The following is a 21,995-nucleotide window of genomic DNA, read 5'->3' as shown; positions in this document are numbered from 1 at the left end:
TTTTCTAATTAAAGGAAGAAGCTTACCGGAGAGGTCCGCTAAGGGATGAGGGAAGGGGGAGGCCGGGGAGGGGAAAAGGGATTGACGGTGGCTCAGCGAGGCTGGAGCTCGGCGTTGGTGTGGCGCCCGGGCGCTCGACAGGGGCCTTGCTGCTTGCGGGATGGACGAGGGTGGCGACGCTGAGGAGGGTTAGCTTCTTCAGTGGAGGCAAGTTGTTGATACTGGACTTGCACAAATGATGAGAGGACAGCATTGGTATTGGCCTGGCTTTTAGCAAGTTGGTGAAGTCTGCGGATAACCCAGGGTCCTAGGGTGAGAGCTAGAATAATTATTAGTAGGGGGCCTATGAGGGGGAGGAGGTAAGGGAGGAGGGAGGTAAAGATGTGGGACCAATAGTTGGCAGCTTCACGGTTCTTTTTGCGCTGTTTTAGTCCCTCTCGGACTTTTTTTAGGCTGTCTTCGGCGAGACCTGTGGAATTGGCATAGACACAGCATTCTTCTCCTAGAGCGGCGCAAAGGCCTCCTTCTTTGAGGAGAAGAAGGTCAAGACCTCGGCGGTTTTGGAGCACTAACTCAGAGAGGGAGTTAACAGAATTTTTAAGATGGGAAATAGCGTTTTGTAGGTGACGAATGTCCTCGTCAACAGCCGCCCGGAGGTGAGTTAGGGCGGAGCTTTGACTGGCTAATGCAGCGATTCCGGTGCCAGCGCCTGCAAGACCTAGGAGGGAGGCAATTGTGAGGGCGGTGATGGGCTCTCGCTTTTGTAGAAGGGCAGGATCTGCAGTCCTTTCTAGGCGGAGGAAGAAGTCTTCCTCGCTGTGGTATAAGACCCTAGGGATAAGGACAATTAGGAGGCAAGTTTCATTAGTGGTATTGAGGGTTTGCACATTAAGGCAGGGGGTAAGTCCTGTAGAGGAGCACAGCCATTGGGAGGAGTTGTGGGGAATAAGAAACTTGGCAGAGCTGCTGGGAGAGGAGTAGTTGGCACAAGCTGTGAGGCTGGGAGAGTTGCTTGAGCGAGGGTGGATGCACTTTCCTGTAAAGGAGACTGAATGAAAGGTTAGGGGGACGGCAGAGGTATTCCAATTGCATTTCGAAGGGCTGTCCTCTATGTTTTCCGAAAAGGAGAGGTTGGAGGCAACTGGCTCATATAGGGGGAAGGAGGTGGAAAGGCAAAGCCAACAAGAAGAGGTAAGATTAGGGCTGGAGAAATTCACCGAGGTGAAGGCTGCTTGGATAAGGCCGAGGAGGGGAGAGGAGTAGCGAGAGGAGTAGCGAGAGGGGGGTAGAGGAGGTCGGGGTGGTGGGGTTGGCGATGCATTGTTTGCAGCTGAGGTGCGGCTGGTTGGAGCTGAGGTGCGGCTGGAGGGCTGTGGAAAAAGGGGGTTCACTCAGACTGGGGTCCAGGCCCAGGTGTACTGTTGTCATCCGGTGCACCAGGTTGCGGAGACGACGGCATTCTCGTCTCGTTAGACGCGTGGTTGCTGGTGGCGGGCTGGATTGCCCTTCCTGGGATCCAGATTGGTTGTGCTGCATCATCTGGGAAAACACAAGCAAACCCGCGCCCCTGGGCGAGGAGTGGGGAGGGACCCTTCCAGGCATTATTCTCTGGGTCCTTCCAGTAGACCATCGGGGCCTGGGTGGGCCTATACGAGGGCCCCCAATGTTTATGTAGGGGCGAAAGCCCATCCTTATTGAATGTGAGTAGATTAAGGTGAATAAGGGCTGCTATGATAAGGTCCCCTGGAGTTGCCTGGGGGAGCATTGCCCTTTCTTTTTCAATTTGTGTTTTTAAGCGGCGATGGACGGCTTCCACAATGGCTTGACCCTGAGGATTATAGGGGATGCCGAAATGATGGGTGATGTTATATAACTGAAGGAAGGCCGCAAAGGAGGCACTGCGATAGGCAGGCCCATTGTCTGTTTTTAGGTCCCAGGGGACTCCCATGAAGAGAATTCCTTGTCTTAGGGCCTTGATACAGTGTTTGGCCGTTTCCCCGGCAAGGGGGACTGCATAACACATGGCCGAGAAGGTGTCAATTATTACATGCACATATTTGAGGCGTCCAAAGGACGGAACGTGAGTTACGTCCATTTGCCATCTAGAATTGGGTTTTAGGCCTCGTGGGTTGACTCCCTGAGGTTGCAGGGGGCCAAGCGGCGCAAAGGGCGCACAAGTTGCACAATTGCGGACAAGATGTTTACAGGTATCTAGGGGGAGGCTACATAGATGATGTAACGACGTAGCCGAAAAGTGAAACCTGGAATGCAATAACTTGGCCTGGTTAACAGCATCCCCCGGAGGGGCTGCCGTGTGGGTTAGCATAGCTTGGATATTTTGAGCTGAGACCACTTGGTCTACTATACTGTTGCCATTAGCCAAGGGCCCCGGAAGGCCTGAGTGACTACGAATGTGGCTAACGAACCAAGGATCCTGTCTATGCTCTAAGATGCTTCTGAGGTCAGAAAGTGCTTTATCGATGGCCGAGTTCCCGGGGAAAAAGGTGGAAAATGCGAGGACTCGGCAGACCTGATACGTGTAGAGGCTGTCAGTGAAAATGTTTACTGGGTGGCTGCAGTGGGCGTTTAGCGCGTATGACACTGCCAGAATTTCCCCCACTTGGACTGAATGAAGGTTGACATAACTGAATAGGCGGGGTTTTGGGTGGTCCTGAGAATAAGAGAGGAAGGCGAAACGGGTTTTGGAGGCGTCAGTGAAGACGGTAGTGGCACCCGGGATGGGTGCAGAGGAGGGGAAAGGATGGAAGGGGCTATGGAAGGGAAGCTTGGCGAGCCCCTGTAACAGCCGATGGCTAGGATAGTGGCAGCTGAATTCCCCCTGAAATCCTTCCAAGAGGATTTGCATGTCCGGGTTATCACGTATAAGCAGGCGGGTTTGGCCTGCGTCCAGGGGCCAAACAATTTTTTCTGGCGGCTCTCCAAATACATGAACAGCCAGGGTGACTAGATCTGAAGCTAGGCTGATCCAGAGCCGCACTGCGGGGCAAATTTTCCTAAGCCGGCTTTTAGCAGGGTGCACTCAAAGTAGAGGGCCTGGCACGGGAGTGGGGGTAGGGGCAGCGCTGTCCTAAGGGTTGCCTTGAGGTGTAGAAGGCAGCCAGGGGTTGTCAGTCGGCAGGGTGGGAGGAGTAGCGGCAACTGCCGGTAGCGGCTCCGAGGGGGAGCTTGTCGAAGGGGGAGGCGGAAGTGGGAGGCCCCAAGCGTCGCAAGATGGCGGCGCTGTGGGCGTGGCTAAGACACAAGATGGCGGACTAGCTCCGCCCTGTGAAAGGGCGGGGTCTAAGGCATAAGATGGCGGACTAGCTCCGCCCTGTGAAAGGGCGGGGCCGAAGGCATAAGATGGCGGACTAGCTCCGCCCTGTGAAAGGGCGGGGCCGAAGGCATAAGATGGCGGACTAGCTCCGCCCTGTGAAAGGGCGGGGTAAAGCGCATGCGGTTTCTGGCCCGGCTTAGGGCTGACGTCATCACTAGAGCACTTCCTCCCCTCAGTAGAAGAAGAAGGAGGAAGTTCGCCATTTTGGAGCAGTCTGGGGGGGCAGTTGCAAAGAGGTACACGGCGCCAAACAAAGAAAGAAACATACAAAGGACTACAGCAAAGTAATGGAGGGAAAGAGGGAGAGCGTTAGGAGGAATGGGGGTTATAGAAGAAAAGAAGGAGAGGCAGCCGGGATAATTGGGGAAGAGAGGAGCGGCTCCGGAGCAGCGAGGGAGAGGCGGCCCCTAACGCGGAGCGGCGAGGGAGAGGCGGCTCCGGGAGCGGCGAAGGAGAGGCGGCCCTTACCTTGCAGGCGAGGAGAAGGGGAGCTGGAGAGGCGTCCGGGCGAGCGGGCGGTGTACTGGATCGCTGCGTGGAGAGGTCGCGCCCCACGTTGGGCGCCAGTTGCGGTCGCAGTTGATTTATCTGGGGGGGGGGGGCGGCCGGTTGCTGAACCCTCGGCTCTCGGCGTTGCTCGGAGGGTACCGGCGGCGGGGGCTCTTTCCCGGAGGCGAGGGCGAGGCGGGGGACTGGGCCCGGTCCCCGGCGGAGGCGTGCAAGGTGTGGAGGGCGGCGAGAAGGAACAGGCGGGACATGGTTCTTTGAGGGTGAAGAAGCCAAGAGAGTTTATTAGGGGTGAGCACAGGTTATATAGGCTGGCATAGAGGGTGGGGGTTGTTACAAGCCAATGCTGAGGGGATAAAGGCTAGGATTGGTTCTGAGAGGGTGCGGAGGTTAGGATTGGTTCTGAGAGAGCACGGAGGTTGTTTGAAAAGGGGCGGGAGTTGCTCTGGCAACGGTGTCTGGCAACAATGTATGCGCACTGGTGGTGATGGGAGTTACACTGGCAACAGGGAGTGTCCGGGCAAGATAAGGGGGTGGGGAAAAGGCGGTTCCCTCCGGCAAGCCTCCCCTAACGGTGGTATTTTGGGTGAGGAAATGGGGCCTGCCTCCGGCCTCACTTTCCCAGGCCTGGGGGGCTGTGGAGGGCGCTGTCGCCCGTGCCCACCACCCTCCCCAGGGGCTGATCAGGTCCCCCAGCCCAGGCCCGCCAAGTCGAAGCACGTAATCAGTATCCCGCACCAAGAATAAATAGGAATCAACCACCATATCTGTAAACAGCTGGCCTTGAGAAAAGATAATCCTTGTACATGCTTTTAGGAAAAGAGCTTTTGTTCGAGATGTTTCAAAAGACCTTGAGAATGGCAAAAGTATTTTGTGTTCAAATAAAGTACAAGTTCTTTACTATCTTATCTTTTTAACTCACGTTTTTGTTTTTGTTTTTGTTTTTGGTGTTTTTTGTTTTGTTTTTGCTGTGATTAAAGAGGGTGTAGGACCTGTTCCCACTTCTTTGGTGAGTAAAGTACAGAATCTCTCTGTTACAGCCCAAGAGGGCTTTTGTAGCCAAAGGACTAAAGAAAACACGGGACAGTTCTGAGACATGAGCTTTTATTGTGGAGCTTACCTACAAGGTGGGAAGTCAAGTCACATTGCCCTGAATTCAGGAGCTGCTCTGAATGTTGGCGAGTTCAGAGCTCAATGTGAAGCTACTTTGCACTTCTGGGGGGGCGGGGGGGTTAAATAAGCTGGTTATAAGGGGTATGAAAGCATAAAGTGGCAGTGGGGGTGTCTTGCAAAGTAGGTAGGGATTGCTTGTAATCAACAGGGAGGAGAGGAGGATTATAGATTATCTTGTAGATAACAGTATCTCAAGGAGTCTCAGGGAGGAGGTAGTTTCGAGTATAGATTACATTTAGCACCGGAGGCCTGATTTTACAAGAATAGGTCAAACCTTAACTGACCTAGGTCTCACAAGCTGCTGTGTGCAGTCTTCAAGGCCCCTGGGGAATGCCCTGGGCCCTGGGTTCCCACACTCTCAATGTTCCTTCAGTTTTCCTAGGGAAAGAATCCGCAGTAGAATAAACAATGACTATGTAGTCCAGCACTACATTAACTAAAAAACTCTCCTTCTTCTCTTCCAAGGGGTAGTCATATGTCTCCTCTTGGAAGTCTTCTCAGCTAACCTTGTGTTACACTGAAGACATACTTTCTTGTAAACTATTATGAAAATCAATTTTTCTAAATTATTATGAGAATCAATATGCAGTAATTATGAAAATAGAGAATTATTAATATAATAAACTAATAAGCTCAATAAAACTACATATTACAATTTTGATTGTGCTAATATAGAATGGATAATTCTAAAAGGTAGATGATTATAAACATTTTTTAACTTGTCCTTGGATATTCCATTTATTTAACGGGTAAGCCCCGTGGTTCTAGGAATTCATTTCATACAAAAAAAAAAAAAAAAAAAAAAAAAAAAAGGAGCTGACTATAGAACCCGGAAAAGTGCCATTTCCTCACCCCGTTGCCTTTAATTCTGGCCACCAGCTCCAAGTGGGAAAAGGTACACTTAACTCTTAACTAATTCAAAAATTTTCCCTACAACTTGAGATAAATTGGAGAACCTGTTATAAGACCCCAGCCTTGAACTCGGTGGAATGTTTCCCATTTTCTTCCCGACCTGCACTTTCGCTAGCTATCGAAACGACTCCGAGGCGAAATTTCACCTGCTCAGGACCTTTACCCACATAGCTCTTCCCCAACTCACTGCCAGCCCCTCCTGGGAAATCTGCACGACCCAGACGCTAGGTGCCGCAGCCGTCCCGCCCGGTCTCCCTCCGACTCCCTCCGCCCCGTCTTTTCCCGCCCGGACCACACACCTTCTGGAAGGGGGCGTGGCCTCGTTGGAAGCTCGCGTGTTACGGAAAGGTATGTATTTCCGGTTCCGGCATCATGGCAGCCTCCTGTCCTGAGGACTGGCCTGCAGACCCCAGCGGGAAGAGGCAAAAGTTCGGAAGCCGGTTCCTGAGCGATCCGGCGCGCATCTTCCACCATAATGCCTGGTAACCGCCTGCCCCTCCGCCCAGTCGGCGGCTCGCTCTCTGTCCCGCTGCCCCGCAGCGCTGCTAGAAGCCCGTGAGCGGCCCCCGCCGGCTGTGAGTCCCATTGCCCTACCCGAGACGCTCTTCTCCCAGGGGAAAAGCGCTCTCGGGCCAGCGACTCACGCTGCCCTCAACTGGGACGGGAAGCCCCTAAGCTGCCCATTTGATTTGCTCAGGGACAATGTGGAGTGGTCAGAAGAGCAAGCCGCGGCGGCGGAGAGGAAAGTCTGCGAGAACAGTGCCCAGCGGGTGCCCCAGGAGAAGCAAGGTGCGCCCAGGTGGTCCTCCGTGTCATCGACTGCCAGTGTACTGCGGGACGCGTCTTCCCGGAGAGGCCAGAGAACCGGGGCCGCCAAGAGCCTTTGTTTCTAGCCTTATCTGGAACTCAGGAGTAGGACGGGAGGGGGAGGGGAGAGACAAGAAAGGAAGGGCTGTACCTTAGCAAATCTTGTTAGGAAATAGAGGGGGGTTTAAGTTTGTGTTTTTTCTTCTTCTTTGTTTTTATTTGGGGAAGGTACTTTTTGTGACTTGATCTTATTTCCTAAATTAAGTTGACTAGTCCATAATAATGTGGTTATCTCATGTCACCCTTGTGGTCACGTGATCATCCTAGACCTTGAGTTTTCTCCGTGTTCACACTTGAGCTGAGGAAATGTTTCCTTTGAAGCTAGATGCAAGTGATCAGATTCTCTACATCATTGGGGGAGGGGGTTAATGACTGGTGAATTATGTCTTTTCCTTATGTGATTGTTGTAAAGATTTAGGACTTCTGCCAAGGAAAGGTGGATAAATCAGGCCAGAGAAGAAGGTTTCTCCTTCAGAGGTGGTTGATTTCACTGCAAAATATCCTTGGACACTAAAACTAAGATTAGGTAGTGCTGTATTCCAAGAGACAATTGAGGGTAGGACTACTGAAAGAGTTGTGTACAACAGTTAGAAGAGTCTAGTTACAAAACATTCTCAACCTAGTTTGAGAAACAGAGACTAGATCAAAGCAAGTTGGAAGGGATCTCTTTACAGTTAAAGAAACTTGGACCTCAGAGCATTAAGTGCCTTGCCCAGAGGTAAGCAGTTAGTAGTAGCAGTGGTGGAACTAAAATCCAATTTCATAGATTTTTATTCTTTCTACTACACTACTACTGTATTAACAAAGAGCAGAAAACTGAAATCTGTTGCCTTTAAATTATCTCAAGTGTCTCAAGTGTCTCCAGCCCTGAGATTCCAGGCTCTACTTCAAGATGCTTTTGGTAAAGCAAAATGATAATTGATATTAGATACAAATAAAATATTTGAGAGATGGTTCATAAGATTCTTTTTAAAATATTCACAGTTGATTATGAGATCAATGCCCACAAATACTGGAATGACTTCTACAAAATCCATGAAAATGGATTTTTCAAGGATAGACATTGGCTTTTTACTGAATTCCCAGAACTAGCACCCAGCCAAAACCAAAATCACCTGAAGGATTTGCTCTCAGAAAATAAGAGTGAAATACCTGAATGCAGATGCAATGAGGACAGACCTGGTTTAATAGAACAGCACCAGTGTTCTTCAAACAGCCTTGGACATAAAACACAGATGCCTCCTGGGGAGAATATAACTCAGAAACTTGGACATCTTGATATTTGTGCTGAAGAGTTTCCTGGATCCTCAGCTACCTACCGAATACTTGAGGTAACCTTCCTTCATTACCCTAGTTGAGTTATTAATCTTTGTGTGCATGGGGTGACTCAGGGTAACCACAAAAATGTGTCTTCTGTCTGATGATGAACCTGACTAGATTTGACTCTTGGGTTGGCCTGGAAACACCTCCATTTTTTTTTATCTAATGAAATGTCCTAAATATAGACCAGGTATCTGGTGATCATGGCAGACAAAGGTGGACCATAACTATCTGGGAATGCCCATTTTGCATCCAAATGTTGTAGTGACATGCTGTGTTGGCCACTTTGCTACTGTCTTATATAGGCAAAAGAGCTGATACCCTGGAAGAGAATGCCAAGTCACATGACAACTTGTGTCATTTATAATACAGTTAGATGAGCAGAGGTACATGAATGGTGCCTGTTTTTAAGGCCTGGGTGAATTCCTGTTTTCTGAGAATAGATGGTATTGTAAAGGTGAGCCCAGAATGGGAAAAGTGTCTAGATAAATACTATAATGTAAATTCACAGATGGAGGCTCTACACTCCACTGGGCGGCGTGACCTCGGAAAGTCCCTTACCGCCTTCCGGCAGAGTGGGGCTGCTGTCTCTCTGTGTCATAGTTATTAGAGAATTAATTGAGATAATGTATGTAAAATGGCTAAGAACACTGGCTGGCACAAAATAATCCTTTAGGAAATGGTCACTGTTTTTATTATTACCACACACAACACCATATGGATAAGGTTACCATGGGCCCCTTCTCAAGAATATTTTCAGCCCATTCTACTAGAAACTTTTTCCCACAAATATTGTGGAGCTTAGTGAAAAAAATATTGCATCTTTAGGACCGTTTGATAGAACTCAAAAAGTAGAAGAAAACCATGCCCTTTTTTTCTAGACCAGCTCCCTTTTGCTAGTGGTAGCCCATAGTCTTGTCTTTTATAACCACCTCTTCCATTCCTAAGGTCAAGATCAGGGAATATGCTGGGTATTATTCAGGTCTGAACACTATACCTTCCCTAAAATAATGAGACAAAATTATTATTGGTTACCCAGTTTCAGGGAAATTAAAACTTTGAAAAGTTCTGTGAGTAATAGTTCATTTCTATCTGCAGGTTGGTTGTGGTGTGGGAAACACAGTCTTTCCAATTTTACAAACTAACAAGTAAGTATGTTGTAAAGTTGAACTACATGACAGTGAAGAGGTGAAAAGTGGAGAGGTTGTTATTTCTGAAAACTATTGGCATAGTTTGGGAGAAGCATGGTGTTCGGTTTGCTAAAGCTGCCAAAATGCAATATATATCAGAAATGGACTGGCTTTTAACAAAGGGGATTTATTTGGTTGCAAATTTACAGTTCTAAGCTCATGAAAATGTATAAATTAAGGCATCAAGATTTAGATACCTCCTCTGAGGAAAGGCCAATGATATCTAGGGTTCCTCTGTCACATGGGAAGGCACATGGCAACATCTGCTTGTCCTCTTGGGTTCTGGTTTCAAAATGGCTTTCTCCAAAATGTCTCTGGGCGTTTTCTCTCTAGTGTCTCTCTGGTCTCTTCAAAATGTCTCTGACTTTTATGGTCTCAGAGAAGACACCAGTAAACTAATTAAGACCCACCTTGAATGGGTGGGGTCACATCTCAATGGAAATAATCTAATCAAAGTCCCCACTCACAATTGAATGGTTCTTAACTCCATGGAAACAACCTAATCAAAGGTCCCACCCACAATAAATCTGCCCCCGCAAGATGGATTAACAGAACATGGTTTTTGTGGGGTACATAATAGATTCAAACCAGCACATATGGTTTACAGGGGATTTAAATTTCTACAATAACCATTTGTGGGTTGTTTTAATTTGAGGTATAAGTTACCTTTGTCATCAGGGAAATCAGTAAAATTTGAAGTCTCTTACAATGTTTATAGTGCCTTTCTGTAAGGTACATGTTTGGTTTCTCCACTCATGATATCTGAGGAACATCCTGTAGCGAGGCTGTCGTTACCCCTGTTGGAGTTAAGGAAGTTGACGTACATGATGGTTGTCTCTTTTCAAGCTACTCATAGAAAAGGTTCCACATAAATAATTTTGTTAGTTTAGCCTACAATACTTATTAATTGGATTTAGTGAGACAGCCTGATTAAAAATACACATTTTGTTGTTAGAAATTTATAAGAAAACTTGACAAGTTTGTAGTAGCTTAAGATGAAGAAGAGATTGTTCTGCTCTTGATGTGTTCGGTGTCTTGCTAGAAACTGCTTGTTCATATAATTTGGTTACTTGGGATTGAAAGGCTCTCTACTACCTAGGAATCAGTTGTATGGCTTTCAAAATTCTATACAAGTTTATGCCCTATATTTGTTTTGTTTTGTTTATCAGAGATTTTTGTTTTTATTAGAGAAGTTGTGGGTTTACAGAAAAATGCAAGAACTACAGAATTTCCATATACTGCCCCCACACACATACTTTCCCTATTATTAGCATTTCGCATTAGTGTGGTGACTTTGTTACACTTGATAAAACAATGTTATAAATATACTATTAACTCATAATTATGACTTATTAATGTAAACTAGGACTTTTACATTAGGGCTCACTGTTGGTGTTATACAGTTCTATCATTTTTTGTTTTTAATTCTGATAATGTACATACAACCTAAAATTTCCCATTTTATCCTCTTTCAATTATACAATTCAGTGGTGGTAATTTACATCCACAATGTTGTGCCACCGTTGTCACCATCCATTACAAAAACTTTTCCATCACCCCAAAGAGAAACTCCATACCAATTAGGCATTAACTTCCCATTCCCCGTCTCTACCCATCCCCTGGTAACCTGCATTCTAGTTTCTAGCTTTGTGAATTTCCGTATTCTAATTATATTAAATAAGTGAAATCATGCACTATTTGTCCTTTTGTGTCTAGCTTATAGCAGTCAACATGATGTCTTCACAGTTTATCCACGATGTTCATCAGAACTTCATTCGTTTTTACAGCCAAATGGTATTCCATCATATGTATATACCATATTTTGTTTATTCATTCATCTGTCAGTGGAACTTGGTTGCTTCTGCCTTTTGGCCATTGTGAATAATGCTGCTGTGAACATTGGTGTGCAAATATCTGTTCAAGTCTCTGATTTCAATTCTTTTGGGTATATATCTAGAAGTAGGATTGCCAAATCATGTGACAGTTCTGTAGTTAACTTTCTGAGGACCGCCAAACTGTTTTCCACAACGTATGCCGTTTTTTAAAAACACTCATTTTGTGTTTCTTTGAGCCATAAACTGTTCCTTTCAAAAAAATGCTTTCATTCATCCTTTATTTAAATTTGAAGAATGTCCTTTTCTTATCCCTCATTCTAACTGGTGACACACTGATTCCCTAACTCCCCAAATTTCCCCAAATGTCTTCTACCTTTTCTACTAGACTATCTTTCCTTCCTTCCTCAAATTTTGTTGTAAATGTCCAGAAAACTTCCCTAATTAATATAATCCAGCTCTGTAGTCTCTAGCCCTCTAATATGTTTCTTGTGTTGCCTTAATGCACACCATTTATAGAAGAGGTTTGTAACATTTTTTTGTGCCATATCTGGTTAAACCTTTGGATCCCTTTTTAGGCTGATGTGTTTTTTTGTTTGTTTTTATATATAACAGCTTTGTTATAATTTGAAGTGTACAATTCAGTGGTTTTTAGTATATACACAGAGTTGTGCAGCCAGCACTACAATCAATTTTAGAACATTTTTATTACCCACAAAAGATACACCATACCCATTAGCAATCACTCCCTTTTTCCTGCCTCCCCGCGCCCCAAGCCCTAGGCCACCACTAATTTATTTCCTTTCTATAGATTTTCTCAGCCTAATGTTTTTTTAAATGTATAAAATAAAATAGAGGAAACCACTTATTTTGAAATGCAGTTTTATCCACAAAGCCCAATTAAGGACCTCAGTGTATGTAGTTCTTTGCATGTGTTTTTTCTCATAAATCTTCACCATATTTTTCTGATTTCAAAAGTAGTACATGCTCAGAATAGAAAACTTGGAAAATATAGATAAACACAGAAGAAACAAGCATCACCAGTCATCCCACCATCCAAAGATAACCACTGTGGAAAAATAAAATAAAATTAAATAAATAAAATATATTTTTTTAAATCACTGTTACAATAATATTTGTTATGTCCTTGTCTCTGCTGACCTGCCCCCCCTCCCCCTCAAAAAAATTCTGGAATTACAGATTGTTTTATATTTTCAACACGATTTATGTAGTCTCTTCAGATGAAATATGTATTACATTTCATAATTGAAAGTAATTTTGGTAATTATTAATATTGGTTTAATTTAACATTTATTGTGTTGCTACCATGTGCCAAGACTTGTGCAAGACATTGGGGATAATGAGAACCATAAGCACAAGGATTTTGTCTTATTTATCTTTGTCTCCCTAAACATCTAGGATAACATCTAATACATAGTAGACCCTTAGTAAATGTTTGGTGAATGAATAAATGAAAGATGTGATCTCTGCTGTCATAGCATTCACAGTGTGGTGGAGGTGAGTCAGATGGGTACACATGTGTTCCTGGCATGGAGAAAGTACTGAGGTAGCTTGGAGAGAAGATGCAAGAATTCTCATGGTGCCATCAGGCAAGGGTTGATTTGAAAGAAAAGGTTTCTGTAGATAGAGCAAGAGAGGAAGACATTGTTTTGGAACTCACTGATTGTTTAATGAGACCTTGTATTAGCTATATCCATAGGGCGTGAAAGAGGATATTAATCAAAAAAGATTTTAACCAGAATGAAGTACGTTGTAACTGATAGGTGTGATTTCTTTGGACGACTGGTACTCTGCCATTTCTGCCATTTGATATGTTAACCCTGTTAACACAGGAAAGGGAGTACATATAGTCCAGTTTGTAAACTGATTGTTCTATGTTTTTTCCTGTCCGTTTCAGTGACCCAGGACTCTTTGTTTACTGTTGTGATTTTTCTTCCACAGCTGTGGAGCTGGTCCAGGTGAGTGCTGTGGCTCCTGTCAGTATTTTCACCGATTAAAGGAAAAGGGGTTCCTTCCAGTTATTTCTGATTGTCACCTTTTGGATTTGCCCTTAAAAGGCACAGATTATAAGCATTAGAACTATATCCCTCAGGAAACAGTAGCAGTAATTATATTTCAAATAAGATAAGCTTGTCTTGAGGCCACAGTAACTTTTTCTAACCAATTTGTCTCTTTTCCATCTGCTAACTGCAGACAAATTCAGAGTATGAGCCTTCTCGGTGTTTTGCCTTTGTTCATGATCTCTGTGATGAAGATAAGAATTACCCAATGCCAAAAGGCAGTCTTGATATCATCATTCTCATATTTGTTCTTTCATCAATTGTTCCAGACAAGTAAGTTTTTGGTCTCTATACCAGTAGTGTAACAAAACAAAGCTTTGGTCAGGGACTTTGGTATATCAAAGTCAGGCACTACATTAAAAAGACTTTATTTGGGTCTGTTAGATTTACTAGAGGACACATCCATAGCAATATAACATGAGTGTCTCAACCATTTGCCACATTTAAGTCCACCTTCTGTTTTGGCTTCCAAACCTCTGCTCATTGACCATAATGGTTGGTTCTTCTTTTCATTTTACTGTTTAACAGTCACAAAGAATGGAGAGGTGTGTGAAGAAATTCCCCACTGTTGATAATCTCATAGCATGTTGTTTTAGAGCTGTGGGTGCCACAGTTCTTAGATAACACTGCATTGTTGGCCTTTTAAATGCATTAAATAAATCAAGCTTATTAACAGAACACAGAGATTGCATTGACGATTAACTAAGGTAACCCTGTTCTCTTATGTTTATGTTCTTTGTAAACTGCAGAACAGGGGAATTCCATAAAGTCAGGATTAGGTAGAAAGTTAAATGCTGTCTCTTAAAATATACGATTAAAACCTCATACACATCAGGCAGGCACTAATTCCAGTGAAACTCCTATTTCAAGGAAGCAGAGCTGGTAACAGATATGGGGACTAAGATATTCAGGCACCATCAGCTGACACCAAATTAGTCCTGGTCACTGCCAGGCACCAGTGAGTCAGGACTGAGGCCAGGGGCTTGTCAGGGACCTGTGGTCTGGGCAAACCACACCCCCAGAACCATGGGATTAGGATAGTGGGAAGGATGATGAAGTCAAGTCAGTGTTAAAGGTCAAGGTTAGCAGGTGTCAGCCAGAGGGAAACATCTCTGGTGTGCCTAGAACCTGGTGGGACTCATGGTGGGCCAAGGACCCTGTGCTGGCTCCACCAGGCAGGAGCTGTGAGACTGCAGGCGAGTGAGTGAACACCTCTAGAATAGACTTACTCCCTGGACCTCACAGGGATGTTACGAGGGTGAAATAAAGGCATGTAGAGGATAGCCTGGCACGCTTCTAAGCTTTAATGACTTCACAGGTTTAAATGCTACACATTTTAAAAACTAACATGGACTGAAACAAAACACTGAATTAAAATTTCATTCAAAATGTAAATAATTAAACTTTCAAATGATGATTTTTATACATTAGTAGCATTTGTACTTCTGAATTATTAAAGCTTAAACCTGCACCAAGACTTTCAGGATACCCTGTTTATGGAAAGTGCAGATATGAGTGTAAAGCACTCTGTCCATAGTACTCCTTTGCGTGCTTATTGTCTCACCATGTAGATTGTCGGTTCCTGAAGTTTCCATGTAACAAATGTTTGTTAAGCATTGTATGTGCTAAGAATATAAAGGTGAAAGACACAGTCTGCATTCAAAGAGGTCACACCTGGTGTGGCAGGCAGATGAGTCAACTAGTAGTCCCTGTAGTGGGTGGTCAAGTTTCCGCTCAGAGAGCCCTGTGAGTACAGGGCAGGGACAGCTTCCCATGGAGGCTGTGCCAGGATGAGTAGGAAGTGAGCCCGGCGGAGGGCGCATAACCTTTTTCCCCGTGGTGGGGCTCAGCAGCAAAGACAAGTAGTCCTCAGGCCTCTTCATACTGACAGGGGTGGGTGGGGGCCCACAGTTGTAAGCGGGAAGCAAAAGCACGTCAGAGGTTTGGATTTGTACTCAGGGCAAAGAAGCCAAGATTTCAGGGAGCTTAGTGTGTCAAGGTGGAATGGAACCCTGTCCTTATGGAGTCCTGATCTTCCCTCCCTGCTGCCCCCCAGGATGCAGAAGGCGATTGACAGACTGAGCAGCCTTCTGAGGCCTGGAGGGTTGATGCTTCTGCGAGATTATGGCCGCTATGACATGGCTCAGCTCCGGTTTAAAAAAGGTATTTCACCACCATCAGAATAGACATACAGATCAGTGGAACAGAATAAAGAATCTAGACTTAGATCTCTCTACATAAATAAATGTAATATATGACAAGGCTGGTATATTTTTGGAGAAAACTTGAGACCATTGTACATCTAGGCATTGTAAAGGTCTCTTTAACCAAGACAGCTGTAAAACCCAAGAATTATCTTTTTTAAAAGACATTTGATTACCTAATTAATTTTAAATGTGGTATGGCAAAAGTTACCATTAAAAGGTACTAGAATAAAAAGTTTTAAAAATAGTTCGTGGAACAGTACAACCCTAAGTTAAGCCATGGAGTATAGTTATAGTATAGTTATAAAAGTGGGCTTTCATCAGTTGTAACAAATGCAAGGTGTTAATAATAGGGTGGTAAATGAGAACCCTGTATTTAATGCATGATTTTTCTTTAAACCCACAACTTTTCTAATTAAAAAAAAAAAGTTAAAAGACACAATAGATTGAGGAGAAATATTTTCAGTGCATTTAACAGATAAAAGAGTTAATATCTGTGCTGTTCATGGGGCTGTCAGCAAATTGAGAAGGAAAATATCAACAGCCCAACTGAAAAATAGGCAAAAAATACTTAGAGTCAGTTTATAGACGAGCATGTCCAAGCAACCAATAAACAAAATGTGCTCATCTTCACTCATAGGCAATGAAATGAATTAAAAATAACACTAAAAAAGAGATTTGCTTCTCCATTATTAGTAGAGATATGAAGAAGGCCTGGCCTTCTTTTAAGCACCCTGGCACTATCTAACCCAGTGGTCCTTTTGGGAATTCTCTGTAGAGATCAAAGAAGCAGTACCTAACATGTACAAGCAAAAACTGGAAACAAAATGAATGCTTCTGGATCATGAAATTTTGTGGGTAGACCTGCACTACTAGGCTTAGAGGGATTTCCATTTTGTTGCTAAGTGAGCAAAGAGGTATACAGATGAGTGTTTTAAACTCAATCCCTTATTTGTATGACAGTTACTGAAAAGAAAAGGAAAAATATATATAAAATACATACGTATACATATGTGTGTGGGTGTATATGTATATGACTATATTGACATTCAAAAAAGCATAGAAGTATTACACAGTTAGTTGTTAAATCGAGGTAAGGTTGGGAGGTTAGCAGCAAAAGAGGAGTGTCCGTGATAAAAATGGTGTGTGTGTGGTGCTTGTGAATGTATGTGTAGACACCTGAAGAGACAGGTCAAGGGATTGTCAGAGTGGTAATGGTGGCTATTTCCTCAAACTTAGCTCTATTGCTTGATTTTTTTCTTTTTTGAAGTATTGTTATTTCCATTGGGCTGCTGTTCTTCAAAGCACCATTACTTTGTAGGAGAGAAATTGCAAACTCCTCCAAAATACCAAGTCTAACCAAGAAAGGTTTGTGTTCTTTGCCTAAGAAATTGATATTTTAATGCACATTTGATATCGATGGAATTCAATGTCACTCTGCAGGTCAATGTCTGTCTGAAAATTTCTATGTAAGAGGTGATGGCACTAGAGTTTACTTCTTCACACAAGGTATGAAAACTCATCTTTATTTAGGCTAAAGAGCCCCCAAATACCAGATTATATGGTCCTCAGTGTACATTCAGAAATAGTTATCTAGCCCCTCCTACCTTTTGCAGCCTTTTCCTGCAGTTGCCCACCCTCAGGCCAACCCAAGCTGTTCTCGGGTTGTGTGTGCCTGCAGTCCTCTGCCTTTGCTCTTCCACTGTCTTCTCGTCCCTCTCTTCCACCTTGTCCAAAATGGGAAACCAACCTGTTTTGCAAGATTCCTTTCCAGTCCAGCCTGTTTTACCTTCTAAGTGGGGTTGTGCATGAAGGTGAACGCATTTCTCACTGGGTTCCAGGTATAATCCATACAACTCTGTCCTCTGTTATTTCTGCTTCCTTCCCCTCCTCCCCCAAGTGCCTTATGATTTCTCCATTCCTGGGCCCCTGACTTCTCTGTTAGCTCACATTTTAAGCCTTTGGTTGAAGCTACCGAATCTCTCTCCCTAAAAAGTTGATTTGACATATGTGTATGCAGATTTTTGCATATAACTTTAAAGTGTCCACATAGCCCTAAAAGAAAAACAGACCAGAAGTTTAAAACCCCCTGGCCTGAAGCCCATCAGCTTTCATCTTCTTAAAAATTTCCTCCCCATTCAGCTGACACTGAGATCTCTCTAGGAGTGCCAGGTTTCTCTTTCCGGGTAGTTTGGCTTCCCCTATCTAAAGATGAACTTGCTGTTACCAAACACTACATTTATAACAAAATGCTCTGCTCAGGCCACTTAAAATATATAAATAATGACAGCAATCTCATGGGAGCCTCATTTAATGTGCTAAGTGGTAGACAAAATGCTTTTTCTTCAGAGGAAAAAAATAAACATCTTCTCTTTTCCAAACTAGAGGAATTGGACACACTTTTCACTACTGCTGGGCTGGAAAAAATTCAGAACCTGGTGGATCATCGATTGCAAGTGAACCGGGGGAAACAGCTGACTATGTACCGAGTTTGGATTCAATGCAAATACCGGAAGCCTCTTTTGTCCAGCACCAGCTGAGGGGGCATCTTCTCCTGACACGATGACAGCTCATTGTTTTTCTGGCTTTTTAAAAAGCATATTCGTAATTAGTGTTTTGTTGATGTTGGACAGTTCAAGAATTCAAACAGACTTGAGCCTTGAACCTAGGAAAAATTACTTTTTATCAAGAGTCTAACAATTTAATTGTGCTTTATATTTGTGAAGCCCTTTAATCTATACTTTTCTCATGTTCTTTCTTTGATATCTCAAGGAATCAGTCTTGCCATTTCGTAACTAGTAACTGAAATTTTATTTGTGGAAAACTTGAATTTTAAAAATACCAAGAATTTATTTCCATGTGATGTTATGTTATATGTGATAAAGTGTTCCTTGACTAAACATTGCATTAAATTATTTGGGAATTCAAATACCTGGGGTAGTCAGCTGCATTTGATGGTACAAAGAGATGGATAAACCTCTTATTAAGTGGTGGGGGAAGCACACAGGGAAGAATCATCTGTCTTTGGATATTTTCCTGACTCAAAAATAACCTTATAAAGAGTATCAAAATGTGGTATACTTGTTAAGGATTTGATTATGGTCTCCACTTTAATCTTAGTTCCATGGATTTGTAAGCACTTCCCCTTTAAGTGAAAGGATCTTCTTTACTTTTAGCAAAGTCGTCTGTTTTTCTTTTTAATTGTGCCCTTAAATATTTGAAACATAAAGAATGGAGAGAACTTCTTAATTTTAGCTATATCACTTCATTTTGTGTGTGATTGTCATGAGTGTTGGAAACTTTATATTCTTTTTTTTTTCAATTAACACTTTTACTTGTTTTTCTCTTGATGGTACATACACTTATATAACGTATTCTTAATTTTAGCAGTTAAGAAATTTTCACTTCTACATTCCTGCATTTTGGATTTTCAATTCAAATTAAATACTCATTATTTCATGTATTGTTATGAAAATGCAGCAAGACATAGCAGTTTTTCTCTGTAATAACCTAAAAATCAGGAAATAGGTTTATTTTCCACATGGAAAAGAAAAATAACCTCAAGCCTCAAAATAATGCCTGGTTCCTCCCCTTTTTTTCTTTTATTTTTTTTAAAATAAATTTACAGAAAATTATAGTACAGGACGATTGCAGTAGTCAAAGAATTCAGTTTTTTCTGAACCATTTAAGAATAGGTTGCAAGATGATGATCCAATACCTGTTTTTTGTGTAATCCTGTAACCAAGGACGTTCTGCTCTATCACCAAAATAGGTTCATCAAAATTAGGAATTAACGTTGAAACATTGCTATGGTCCACAGACACTATTCCATTTCCCCAATTGTCCCAATAATGTTCTCTATTGTAAAAAAAAAAAAAAAAAAAAAATCTCTTGTTCTACATTTAGTTGTTGTCTATCTCCTTCAATATGAAACATTCTCTGGCTTGCTTTCATGACCTTGACACTTGTAGACTCTGTCAAGTTGATGTTTCCTTGTGGTTTGATTCAGATTATGCATTTTTGGTGGGGATATCAGAAGTGTTGCTGTGTTCTTCCCATTGCATCGTGTCAGACTGAATTTCCCCACTTTGGGTGACATTAACCTTGATCACTTAATTAGGGTGGTGCCTGCCAGGTTTTTCCACTGTGAAGTTAGTAATTAGTATTTTAAGGAAGTGGTTTGAGATTATATAAATATTGCCTTCCTTAAACTTTTATCTCCTGGTTTCAGCATCTATTGCTGTTTCTTGGCTGAATTATGATGGTTGCTAAGTAGTGATTTTCTAATTTCATCTACTTTATTAGTTATTCTAGTGTAAGGAAAATCTCTTTTTTCCATTTACTTATCTCAATGTACACTCATGGATTTCTATTTTATTCAGTGGTTACATCCGTTATTATCATTTTGATGCTCATATTGCCCAGATTTGACCAGTGGGAATTCAAACTGTTTTCTCTGACCTTTTGACATGCCCCCATTATTCTTGCAGCACTTCTTTCAAGCACAAGATCTACCAGGCTCATCTTATACTTTCTTTACCCCAGTCAAATCAGCCATTTTTTCAAGGAATTCTGAGTCCTTTTAGTGGAGAAAGGTATTTAGAAACCAAGAGCTAGGCACTAGGTGTTGTTGAGGTGTTGCTTTTTCCAGGTCCTCTCCGTGGACGAGGGACTATATGTTTAAACAGATACATTCATACACACACATACATGTTTACAGAACTATAGAAAAAGCCATGAGTTCAGATCGTTACCTTTAATTCCAAACACCATAGGATATATTCTAGTTTTCTCCCCTTCTGTGTTTGTAACTCCCTTTTCCAACAGTGAGAAGCCTGGCTCCGATGATCTTCAGTATATTTATCTGTTGCATCAACCACCTCACATAGAAATCTCCTTTCTCCATCACCCACACATGGATGCTCTCCTTACTTCTCTTGGGCTCTGACACCACACTCCAGGCCACCTTTCTCAACACCCTCCTCAACCTGCCTTGAGTCCAGGGCCCAGCATGGAGCCACTGGCCTCCCTGCCCTTTTGCTGACATTGCCTTTCTTACTTGGTTCCACCTAATGGGTTTTAGATGGAAGGATGGGAGGGAAGGGAAAAAGGGAGCTCCTTTTTGACATTATTCTCAATTTAGTTAAAATTGAAAAAGATTATATCACTGTAATAGTGTTGCATTCTCTCGAAATGAAGAATACATAAGATTAAATGCCCCATTAATGACCTTTTGGCATCCTTGAAGAATTTCAAAGCAAAAGCAACAATTTTTATTCCATCTTCCTGGCACCTGGCTTGAGCATTGAGCTTAGATATAAAAGATGAGCCTCTTCCTGCCCCCTGCTCCCTTTTATTCCCTGCCATCTGTTTAGCAATCATCCTCTGCCTTCTGACTTTTTATGTCAGACCAAGTTGTGCTTTGCAAGGGACTATACATAATTTTTCAGCCTTGGACTCACTAACGGTGGGGCAGAGGACAAAGATATTCAGGGTTTAGTAAAGTATAACTTTGGTACTACTCAGAACTACATACCAATTGAACTATTAGTCTGACTCCAAACAGTATCTCTTGATATTCTTAATGCACGAAAGCTCCAGGTGTGAAGTTGTTCAGGAAGTTGTGTGGTTTAGATGCAAGTCTAATATAGAAGTGTTTTTGAAACTGACTTAACTTCCTAAGTAGTGTTAATTTGGCTGAGGTGATAAATTCTGTGTTGTTTGGAAAATGAGAGACAGTTTAATTTGAGATAGATGCACTGTCTTAAATGGAGTGAAGCCATGTTCCTGAAGGCAGTGCCCAGGCTGGGGTGTAACACGATCACCAAAGAGATGGGTTTCCCACACCACAGACACGAAATTGATTCACCTGGTTTTGTATGGTTCATCAGCATCTGCTCATGCTGTTAAACCTGTACTTTGTGATGAATCTGCTACATCACTCCATGTAAGTTTATACTATCCTGGACTCTGATTGAAAAATTAGTGCTTGAAAACTACTAAGGAAAAAAAAAAAGAGCATACTAGAACATTTTTCATATAGCTTATTCCTCTCCTTGCTTAAAGACATTACTTTAGTAATAATGGGGACTTCTATCTGTGGCTTAAAAGATGAGCATAGGACAAACAGTTTCTTTCACTCTGTTCACAAAGACCTGTTCTTTGGTTTGTGGCTGCAGCTGCTATTTTCAGAGCCTGGCTGCATTGATGCATTGCGGATTTTTATATGCTTCTTAATTTGGTCTGCAGATTATGATTTGAGTTCCTTAGTGGAGAGTTGAAAGGAATGCTGATGGTGAATTTCCCAGGTGAAAAAACACTAATATGATGCATTACAGCTGCCTCATTTATTTCAATTTCTGGATTCAAGGTTGGATGTTTTCTCTTGGCTACAGTCAGCGGAATGCACTGCATGACCAAGTTTGGGAACAAATAACCACAGTCTGATTCCATGCTTCAGTGGGGGACACTGGGATACAGGAGCCAGTAGCCTTGACCAAAGGCTCAAGCATGGCATCTTTGCCCTGAGGTGAGTTCTAAATTTCATTCATTCATTTATTCATTCCCTGCTTTTC

General features: G+C 42.9%; 1 protein-coding gene across 3 annotated transcripts; it reads left to right on the top strand.

Annotated features, from left to right (window-relative positions):
- Nucleotides 1–6,288: 6,288 nt before the first annotated feature.
- On the top strand, nucleotides 6,289–18,725 carry METTL2A (methyltransferase like 2A). 3 transcript variants are annotated; one of them, XM_037809868.1, is made up of 9 exons: nucleotides 6,289–6,408; nucleotides 6,624–6,715; nucleotides 7,778–8,124; nucleotides 9,212–9,261; nucleotides 13,054–13,114; nucleotides 13,350–13,489; nucleotides 15,273–15,379; nucleotides 16,864–16,929; nucleotides 17,806–18,722. In XM_037809868.1, exons 1-9 carry the CDS (start codon nucleotides 6,299–6,301, stop codon nucleotides 17,958–17,960), a joined length of 1,128 nt encoding a protein of 375 aa, XP_037665796.1. In that variant the 5' UTR covers nucleotides 6,289–6,298; the 3' UTR covers nucleotides 17,961–18,722. The 3 variants fall into 3 exon arrangements, with proteins under 3 accessions (XP_037665796.1, XP_037665798.1, XP_037665797.1); XM_037809870.1 differs by lacking the exon at nucleotides 16,864–16,929 and adding an exon at nucleotides 16,691–16,788 and having other exon boundaries at nucleotides 17,806–17,940; XM_037809869.1 differs by lacking the exon at nucleotides 16,864–16,929 and having other exon boundaries at nucleotides 17,806–18,725.
- Nucleotides 18,726–21,995: the final 3,270 nt, after the last annotated feature.

Source organism: Choloepus didactylus, chromosome 18 (assembly GCF_015220235.1).
Source record: "Choloepus didactylus isolate mChoDid1 chromosome 18, mChoDid1.pri, whole genome shotgun sequence".
Lineage (NCBI taxonomy): Eukaryota > Metazoa > Chordata > Mammalia > Pilosa > Megalonychidae > Choloepus > Choloepus didactylus.
Note: the sequence above shows the minus strand (reverse complement) of the source record. Positions and strands in the feature narration are given on the sequence as shown.

Bases quoted from the DNA above. Each gene is read 5' to 3' on its own strand.
- METTL2A (XM_037809868.1), top strand. From the start codon at position 6,299: ATGGCAGCCTCCTGTCCTGAGGACTGGCCTGCAGACCCCAGCGGGAAG. The intron at 6,716-7,777 runs GTGCGCCCAGGT...AAATATTCACAG, and splicing joins GGTGCCCCAGGAGAAGCAAG to TTGATTATGAGATCAATGCC. The intron at 8,125-9,211 runs GTAACCTTCCTT...TTCTATCTGCAG, and splicing joins CTACCTACCGAATACTTGAG to GTTGGTTGTGGTGTGGGAAA.